This window comes from Triticum dicoccoides, chromosome 7A (genome assembly GCF_002162155.2).
Source record: "Triticum dicoccoides isolate Atlit2015 ecotype Zavitan chromosome 7A, WEW_v2.0, whole genome shotgun sequence".
Taxonomy (NCBI): domain Eukaryota; kingdom Viridiplantae; phylum Streptophyta; class Magnoliopsida; order Poales; family Poaceae; genus Triticum; species Triticum dicoccoides.
The window spans coordinates 718,750,862-718,760,408 of record NC_041392.1 but is presented as its reverse complement, the minus strand read 5'-3'; the positions used below and the strand labels follow the sequence as shown (position 1 = coordinate 718,760,408).

At 44.3% G+C, this 9,547-nt stretch overlaps 1 protein-coding gene across 1 annotated transcript in view; it reads left to right on the top strand.

The window, feature by feature from the left end:
* The first annotated feature begins 2,897 nt into the window (after window positions 1–2,897).
* LOC119334030 (2-oxoglutarate-Fe(II) type oxidoreductase hxnY-like) overlaps window positions 2,898–9,547 on the top strand; it is an 11,881-nt gene continuing 5,231 nt past the window's right edge. The window contains exons 1-10 of the mRNA XM_037606704.1: window positions 2,898–2,978; window positions 3,102–3,297; window positions 3,387–3,467; window positions 3,547–3,598; window positions 3,696–3,805; window positions 3,940–4,043; window positions 4,204–4,262; window positions 4,453–4,509; window positions 4,661–4,706; window positions 5,359–5,438. Of these exons, the coding sequence (XP_037462601.1) occupies window positions 2,898–2,978; window positions 3,102–3,297; window positions 3,387–3,467; window positions 3,547–3,598; window positions 3,696–3,805; window positions 3,940–4,043; window positions 4,204–4,262; window positions 4,453–4,509; window positions 4,661–4,706; window positions 5,359–5,438 (866 nt within the window). The remainder of the gene's footprint in view (window positions 2,979–3,101; window positions 3,298–3,386; window positions 3,468–3,546; window positions 3,599–3,695; window positions 3,806–3,939; window positions 4,044–4,203; window positions 4,263–4,452; window positions 4,510–4,660; window positions 4,707–5,358; window positions 5,439–9,547) is intronic.

The following is a 9,547-nucleotide window of genomic DNA, read 5'->3' as shown; positions in this document are numbered from 1 at the left end:
GTGAGGGGGGCCACGCCCCTGAGATGTGTGCCGCCTCTTTGAACATGCCACAACACCACCTCGCACATGTATGAGGGTCCGGTACGATGCTCCGGTGGCATTGCTACCCCCCCCCCAGGGCCCCTGTCCCGCCTAACCGTGGAGCGGTTGACCACGAGATCTAGCCTTTTGACTTCCCACGGATGGGCTTTGACCAGTGGACCTCTGCACCCGGTTGTGTCAGGTCACCCGTAGGGACACCCGGGAGCAACATCCGGGCCAAACCCACAGCTACATCCACCGTGTAGACCCGACGCGTCCGTTTCCCCCCTCCAGGTGCCGGCGCCGTCCATGAGGGGGGCACACCGCGGACGTGAGGGGGGTCACACTCTGGAGACGGGTGTCGGGCGTTTGCAACCGCCACAAAACTTTTGTCGGCATAGCTGTTTTTGATTTTAATAAAATATAAGATCTATATTCAAAAGAACATGACCGCACATTATTAACGTGCTCGAAAAATACAAACCATATATATATATATTCATAATATATGAAAAAATACAAACTACATATATATTCATATGTATGTTTATATTTAACATGCTACATGTTAGTTTATATAATAATACATAAAAAAGCTTAAAAAAATACATATGAAAAAAAAAGTCTACCTATGCCGACGGCTATGCCGTCGGCATAGAGACGGCCAGGTTTTAGGCGGCGGGCGGCGGGCCGCGGATCGCTGACGTTGCATGTATGCCGACGGCAGCCGTCGGCTTAGCTCATGGACGGTGCGCCGCGGATCTATGACGTGGCATGACGATATATGCCGACGGCCGGCCGTCCAGGCCGTCGGCATAGATTTGACGACGTTAGCCGCTGGTCACGGGCGGGGTCGCCGGGCCCACGGGTATGTCGACGGCCTGGTTATGCCTACTGCTGCTGTCGCCATGTTCGCAGCTGGGCCGACGACATATGTATGCCGACGGGTGCCGTCGGCTTAGCTCGTGGTAGCCCGACGGCCAAGGTACGCCGACGGCCAAGACGTGGCTGTCGGCATAGCGCAAAGTAGGCCGACGGCAGCCGTCGGCATTGATTTGGCCGTCGGGGTAGGGCCAGTTTCCGGTAGTGATGGTGCATATTCCATCCAGAACATTAAAAAAATACTACCTATATCCTCGAGAGAAAGAGCATATCTGTTCTAAAATGGTGTGCATATATGATATATCCAGGCTAGTTGGTACGGTCATACATAGGTGTAGTAGTTGGTAAACATGAAGAATGAATCAGCTTAGGTGAATAAATCATCTTATGTTTTTTTTTGAGGGAAATCAATCATCTTATGTCCGTAGGCAAGAGAGATCAATTAATCAAAGCACCTGTGTGTTCTGGGCCGAAGCTTCGAAACGTGTTTGCCCATTGACTCGACATCATCACGCCGAGTTAGTCACCTAGCGTCCCGAATTTACTTCTGTTTGTCCAAAATCATGGACGCCTCTGCCGGTTCCATCACGGACACACAGGTTTAGTCTAAGATCATAAACATGTCAGGGAGTAGCTAAACATACTGTTCTTCAATCCACTGCACCATCAGTTCCTCCTCATGCCGGCCAAGATAGATGATTGGTGATGGCGGAGATGTGCCTGTGAAGATTGGTGTGTAAATCTGAATGAGGGACAGGCGCTCTGCTCTGCTCTGTAGGTGCTTTGAGATGAGAGGAGCATATGATGCGTGAATCTCTTCTTACCTCAAACCCTTATCTCGGATCCATGGAGCAGCCTGTTGGCCTTGGTCCCGAGTCCCGACGTTGACACAGTGATCCGCTGTTTACTTTCCGGCGGAACGACGAACGATGAACTAGCTACGACGGGGTTCTTTCCGGGCGATACATACGCTAGTGTAGAACTTGCAAGTAGATCGATTGCTATGGCTGGCTAGATAACAATCACGTACGAAGTACTAGTTGCTGGGGACACACACGAAACACAACGTACGCGGCAATAGTGCATCCCGGACTAGCTTACCTAAATCGTGATTTACCTCTAACACAGCCATTGACTTCCTCCCCGGATCAACATGCGAGCAGCTCTCCATCTCGACCATGTCTGGACCAAGCAGACGGCGTTCTGGGGCAGCCAAGCTTTGGTTGGATTGTTGGTTACGGACGAGACATTATTTTTCAGTTTTACTCTACATTTTACCAGTGCTTAGGGAGGGGAGGGGAGAGGAGGAGTATAAATTGGTCCAATGATTGATATGATAGGGTAAGGTAGTAGCAACGCAACGCTGTCGACGAACGTTGTGTGACAGCACTAGCCGAGTAATACTACACATACAAAGGTTTACACGGGTTTTATAAATAGGTGGGTTTTGATTGGAGATTAAGGGGGAGGAAGGGCCCACCCCCTTGAAAATCAGGATGGAGTGGTTAGTTAGAAAGAAAGAATCCTAGTCAACGTGTAATTGCATGTAACTTTTTGTATGTTTAGCATTATTAACACTAGCCCATGACCCACATTACTTGACAGAAGATTTTTCCTTCAAAATTATTATTTATATTTTGACAGTGGCACGACGCTGCTGCGAAGACTTTTCCTCCAGAATTATTATTTATATTTTGACAGTGACACGATGCTATATGAATGGGTCAGAATTACGAGTATTATTTATATTTTACTTTTAGTCTCTCTCCACGTCGTGCCGCTTCGTCGCAGAGGCCTCGATGAATGAATAATCATCTGCGTGAGGTGAGATCTGACCCCGGCTTTGTGCCCGATGACTTATAAAAACCCAAGCGCGCCCAGGATGATCGGTGTGCATTCAAGAGACTACTGCTAGCTAGCTAGCTTCAGAGTGGACACACACAACGAGCTCTCCGGGTCCGGCGTCGTCCGTCCAGGAAGAAGAACATTTAGAGATGGGCCACGCGAGCGCAGCCCTCCCCGTGGTTGACCTCGCGTCCACGGACATCAGCGCTGCCACCAAATCCATCCGGCAGGTAAGGTCGATCGACAAGCCAAGGCTTCCCGGTTTGATCCATCATATATACACTAGCTAGCTACTTGCTCCTTCCTTGATGTATTCTCTAATTTGATTACCCTGCATACATGCATGCATGCAGGCGCTGGTGGATTACGGCTTCTTCTACGTGATCAACCACGGGATCGACGACGCCCTGATGAAGAGCGTCTACGCGGAGAGCAACAACTTCTTCCAGCAGCCAATGGAGGAGAAGATGGCGCTGCGCAAGAACAGCAGCCACAGAGGCTACATTCCTCCCGATTTTGAAGGCTTCGAGGCTGACGCTGGTGGCAAGGGTAATAATAATAACCATCTTTACAATTTCTAATTTTCCTTGTTATGTTAGTTGACAACTCTTACGTTTAATTTGTGCATGCATATATAGGGGACCTATTGGAGTGTTTCCACATTGGGTCTGGGGTAGACGGCGAATCCAAGAATGATGTGAATCAGTGGCCGCCTGCAGGTAGGTACTAATTAGTTTATTACCCGGCCTACATTAAGTATGAACTCTTTCATCAATAACATCGGTACGCGTGTCTCAGAACGCTTTCCATCTTGGAAGAAGACAATGAAGTCGTACTACGAATGTGCAATGTAGTTTCTTCTTCTTCCTCCTCTTTTCTGAATCATCAAATATTTATTCTTTGCTCTAATATGTTGTTCGTGTATACTGTGTTTTCCTGCTAACCAGGGGAACTAGCAAAAGGATATTGTCCCTAATTGCTTTGAGTTTAGACCTTGACGCTGAATTCTTCAAGCCACATGACTCCGAAACAATTCTTCGACCAATTCATTACTCAGGTAATTTATTAGATGTATGCTAACTAGCCTTTCATATCATCGAAGTGTCATATCCAGATGAAATTTTAGTTCTCTACACCTTCCTAGCTAGCTAGCAACTGGTTATATTTATATATTTGGTCAATTCACTGCAGGTCGGGCAATTGAATCGAAACATGGAAGTGATCATGGTGCAAACGCTCATACGGATTATGGAATGTTAACTCTTCTTTCAACAGATGGCACCCCTGGCCTGCAGGTGTGTGTGCATAATTCATCAGCTCTAGTTGCTTTATCATTTTAGCTAATCACACAACCATGCACACAAGCACGCACTATGTTTGTGTAGTTGGCATAATTCATCAGCTCTAGTTTCTTTATCATTCTGGCCAGATTCTTACTCTACTATGAGTGTACAGATATGCAGGGACAAGGATGGCCGTCCCCAGCTCTGGGAAGATGTTCATCACATTGATGGGTAAATACTTCTTTCATGTGCTAATAAATTCCTTATAGAGTCAGGCACCCTTCATGGTCAATCTATTGCAAAAATTACAATTACTACATATTTAAGCATCGTTAGTTTTATTTGTTCATCAATTAACTCTTTGGGTTGTGTCTTCCCATGCTCCTTAGATTTTTTTTTTACCTTACATATTTACTTGCAGAGCACTTGTTGTGAACATTGGTGATTTGCTAGAAAGGTGGACAAATAATGTTTATAGGTACATTCTCTCTAAACTTTGTTGATCCTGAAGAACATTGGTGATTTGCTTAAAATGATTTGTTGACTAAGACCGTGATCATGTTTGAATAATGTCTTTAGATTAAAATCTGTATGTGAATTTTGATATTTATTCATTTTCCAACTTGTAGGTCTACCCTGCATCGTGTTTTGATGGTTGGCAAGGAGCGGTATTCAGTGAGTATACTAACTAACTGCTAAATTGAGAATGTTTTTGTTCAGCAGTTTCAATAGTTAGCTCTTGGGTTTCTTTTAAAATCATCTGAAAATTGGATTTATCGGCACTTCAATTTTCTTTGTCAAACTATCCAGTCATATTTGAATGCACATTATTATATATAAATTAAATTTCATAACTGCACTTGATGACATTAATATGATCGCCCTAGTGAAGCTACCAACCTTGTATGCCTCTAGTTATGGGGTCAAGTCCTCCGGTTTGCATTTATTTTAAACTCAACATTCATAATTTTTTGTTGAAATTTAGGAAAAACAGCTAGTATCAGTAACCTACGATAATAATTCAAATCCAACAGCCAAAACCATCATTTAGAAGACACTAGTTTTCTGGTGATTTATACTGTTATCCATATTTTGCCGCACATAAGAAAAAATTTAATCTTCATCTCATTATCTCGCTGTTTCAATATGGCACCTCCTTTAATAGAACATATATAGACACAACTTACACAGCACTATACAGAAACAACCATCGACAACCTTGGAGGAGCACGTACAACTTTAAAATTTAATGACTGATGATACATAAATGGAAAAAAATATTCATCAAGTGTAAATATATTTTATACAAGCTTCTTTCATGTATCAGGTGGCTTTCTTTGTTTGGCCAAGCCCAGATATGATGGTTACATGCATGGAAAGTTGTTGCAGCGAGGCAAATCCACCAAGGTCCTCTTCTAATAATATCCGAATATTTATTTTTATTTTTTGGCCTATTATTGTATCTCATGCCTTTGAAAATTGGACACCTTTTCAGATACCCACCTATTAGGTGTGGCGAATACTTGGAGCAGAGATTAACTTCCACATACAAATACAAATAGACTACTCTATCGTGGTAATTCCTGGCTGTAGTCTGTTTGGTTTTATCAGAAGTTGCCAAAAGCTTTCTGTTAATGCAGTCAAGTACCATAGTTGATGAATCATGGGGTGTAATCTCTATGTTTTTGTATCGACTTAAATTGAGAGTTTCGTAATAAATTGGGTGTGATGTTGTCTGATGATGTAATAAGGACAATTTGGAATATGATGAGGTGGCTAGTATCGGCTATATATTATATAATGTTTGCCTACAATAGTCATATGTTGTAACAAATACAGTCAGTTTTCGCATAAATATACACATATCAGAGTTTTATTGTAACAAAACAATTATAGTAAGTAACAGCGAGAGAAGGAGACGTAGAGAAAAAATAATTCTCCGAAGGTTTTCGGTCTATCCCTGTCAGCTTCGCGGCATGTAAAATTAATAAGGATCCCAGTGGTGTGTGTATGAACTCCCTTCACCTAACGGCAACCTTTCTTAATATACGGGTCAACTCTTTTTTTTTGTGGGGTAATATATGCGTCAACTCTAACACATCACATTGAGTACACGTTACAAAGCAGGAATTAAGACAAGGTGTCGGGTACCAAGTCTTCCCAATTATATTAAGCCAACTCTAATTATTAGCCCACTGTGTCTATACAAAAATGTGCCAACACCTAGACTTGGTATCCTATTCCAACAGCACATGAACTGTCGCGAAATTTGCAGGAAGCCGCGTTCTGGCTCTATTCCTATTAATTATATATATCGAGGAAAAGCTAGCATCAACAGTCCCTGGGAGCCCGTCAGTAGAGGAATCATGAGCCAAGCCAGGCCCATTAGGCAGGAGAGTGGATGCCACTAGCAGCGGCTGAGGGTATTCTCCTAGCAAGAGCCACGTATCATGCGGTAGCAGTAGCCCACGAGTCAATCTCACTTAACATACGGGTCCAGCGGCAACCTTACTTAACACTAGATCATCAAGGCGCGCATTGTTGTGCCCGCTAATCTTGTTAACATCTAATGTAGGAAAGAGAAATATTTGAAAATATTTGTGTAGTTAGAAATATCTGAGAAATTTGCACCATGTACTTTCTTGTGGTTTGCACAAATTTGTAGACTGACTGTTGCATCTAAAAATGAATTTCAGGAACCCAAATACACAAGAATTCAAGATACAAAATTGATCAAAACCTACTACCATTTTGCTTATTATATAGCTGACACCAATTATGGAAGAGCATCTTGCGTTCCGTACCTAGTGAGACCCTCTTGTAGGTGCTTCCATGTGCTATCTGAATCCAACTCTTTTTTCAATAATAGCAATCAGCGTTTAAAACAGCAGTAGCTTAAGACGCTCTGCTCTGAAGTCTGAACATATTAAGCTATCATATGTTATCTGTAATAACAACTATGTACCTTTTCTTTCCTGAATAAAATTTTCAGTTTATGCAATATGGTTCGACTGCTTAGTGCTTATGCTATTTCTCTTGCATATTTCCTATGAATAAATATTCTCTAAAATGGAAGTGACTATTTGATCATGGGGGAAGGGTGTGTGTTCGGTGTTCCTACCAATGATTGATTGATGCGAGGTGGTCCAATTCTCTTTGCGCGTCGTAGAAAATATAGAACCTACAATATTCGTTATATTGATCTGACCTTTGTGTAGGATATATATAGGAGTACATGTGAGGAAGAGAGACTTGGAGTAGAGGGCAAGTCGTACATGGTTTAAACCTATTCTATCTCTAACTCCTAATCTCTAACTAAACACAAATATACTTCTAACATTCCCCCTCAGTCATAGCGGGAGTGAAGCGGACGATGGCGGCTGAATTTAAAGTCTTGTCCTTCCGTCGTCTTCTTCGTTGCGCCATCATCAACCGCATCTCTAATGGCTGATGGGTCGGCACCTAGGGCGATGACTGCGTCCCCTTCTAGTACCTTCCCTATCTTCTTCTCTATTCCCTCCCGCAGTCACGGCGAGAGTGACATGGATGCTAGTGACGATGCGAACGCTGTTGACTGGAGTTCTTGCCGATGAGTTGTTGTAGATGTAGCCATTAATGTCGATGTTGAGGTAGCCGATCATGTGATATAGCCATGGTCAAGGTAGTCGTGGTCGATGGTGTAGTTGTCGTGGATGATGAAGCCGCACAAAGCCGGAGGCGCAAAAAAATGTGCTATGACGGAGTTGCTGACGTGGACGATGCACCTTGCGGATGTCAGAGGGTGTCCTCGGCGACGAGTCCACCGGTTTTTCCATGACCGGAGGAAGCCCATCGAGCACACATTGGTTTTGCCAGAACCGTGTGGCCGTGTATGGGTCGTCATTGTAGTGACGCCGTGTCGATGCAGCCGTGTTGTCATGGATGATGCAATCGATGCCGTTGTCGTGACGAGGTCATTGCCGTCGTCGTGGTCGCGTCTTGCAGAAAAATCTGTTAGAGGATGCTAGTCGTCCATCTTGTGGACGAGACGGTGGCGGTATGTCGACGATGATGTTGGTGAAGACCACGTTGATGAAGACCTTAGCGATGTAGTGTCGGCGATGGTGTTGCAGCAACGTGTTGACGATGATGCGTCGGTTGGAGGCCTTCCCCGTGGCGACGAAGTGTCGTGCTGAAGAAGTATGTGGGCTCGTAGCCTGGTGTAGTCGTATAGCTTGAAGCAGGGAATCGGCTCGATGAAGAATATCTGGTGCAGATCATGATGATGTAGTCGTGCTCGGTGTAGGTATAGATCGGCGGCGTACGTTGATGCAGGAGGTGATGTAGCTCAGCTCGGGATGCAGCGCTTGGTGTAGACGATGGTGTCGCGGCGTCGTAGTAGGATGCACGGAAAACTGCCCTTCCATGATCCGAGGCTTGCGTGATCTGCGAGGCGGTCGGTGGAGCCTGGATTGGAGTCGAGGCCGTATGGGTAGCTGTAGTGGAGTCCGTAGTGACGCTTGCCTGCATCTAGCATGCGTCCGCGGCTTCGCGGGCGATCAGGGACGGAGCCAGAAAATGGCGATAGGGGGGGCAGGGGCTTGAACTAGAAGAGCCGGAACTAGAAGAGTCGATCACAATCATATAAGACACAATCATGTAAGCATATAGTATAGTAAATATCATGAGGTCTAAACACTCAAAATATAATCGCGGTTCTGCAATATGAATAAATTTGCATATCTATTAATCTTGAAAATCATGACTTTATAATTTCTTCAGAATTCGTTACTAATTTCGACTGGCTACAGAATGTTCTCAACAAAACTCTTCCTCTTCATGCCTACAAACCCATAATTTGACAGTCAAAATTTTCTGATTTTTTATTGTTCTAGTTTCTAGTTCTGTTGTTTTTAAGGCACACATCAAAATTAAGTGTAGATTGAAAGAGGAAGTAGAAATCATGTTCACATCCTTTGAATTAGCATCATGTTCACATGACTGACAACTTGAACCAATTGGCTTAAAAAATATGAATTGACTGAGTTCTCTTCCTCTTTATGTCTACACACATAATTGGACAAATCAAGAATTCTAATAATCTATCTAATAATGAAAATAAACTAACCTTTCGTTGATCTTCTCGTCGCTCATCCATGTACCGTGTTTGTGCGGCCGGCCGGACTGCTCCTGCGGTCTGCGGATCGGTACAACGGGGAGTCGTGCCGTCCGGGACGGTCGGATGGAGGCCTTCCCTCCTCGGCGGATGGAGAGATTCGATGGAGAGGATGGACAAGGAACGACGGACGAGCAGACTGTGAAAACGTAACGACCGTGCATACGTCGTGGACTGCTCGTGGTCGTGCGTATTGCTTGCAGACTCCTTGTCTTCCACGTGGGCTGTTTTTGCCACTAGGCCTGCTTCCATGTTATGTACGTACATGGGTTCTAGGCTTCTCGCTGTGGGAGGGCCGGATGGATCACAGGGGGGCGAGACAGCCAAAATTATGTGCGTACGAAGAAAAATATATGATACC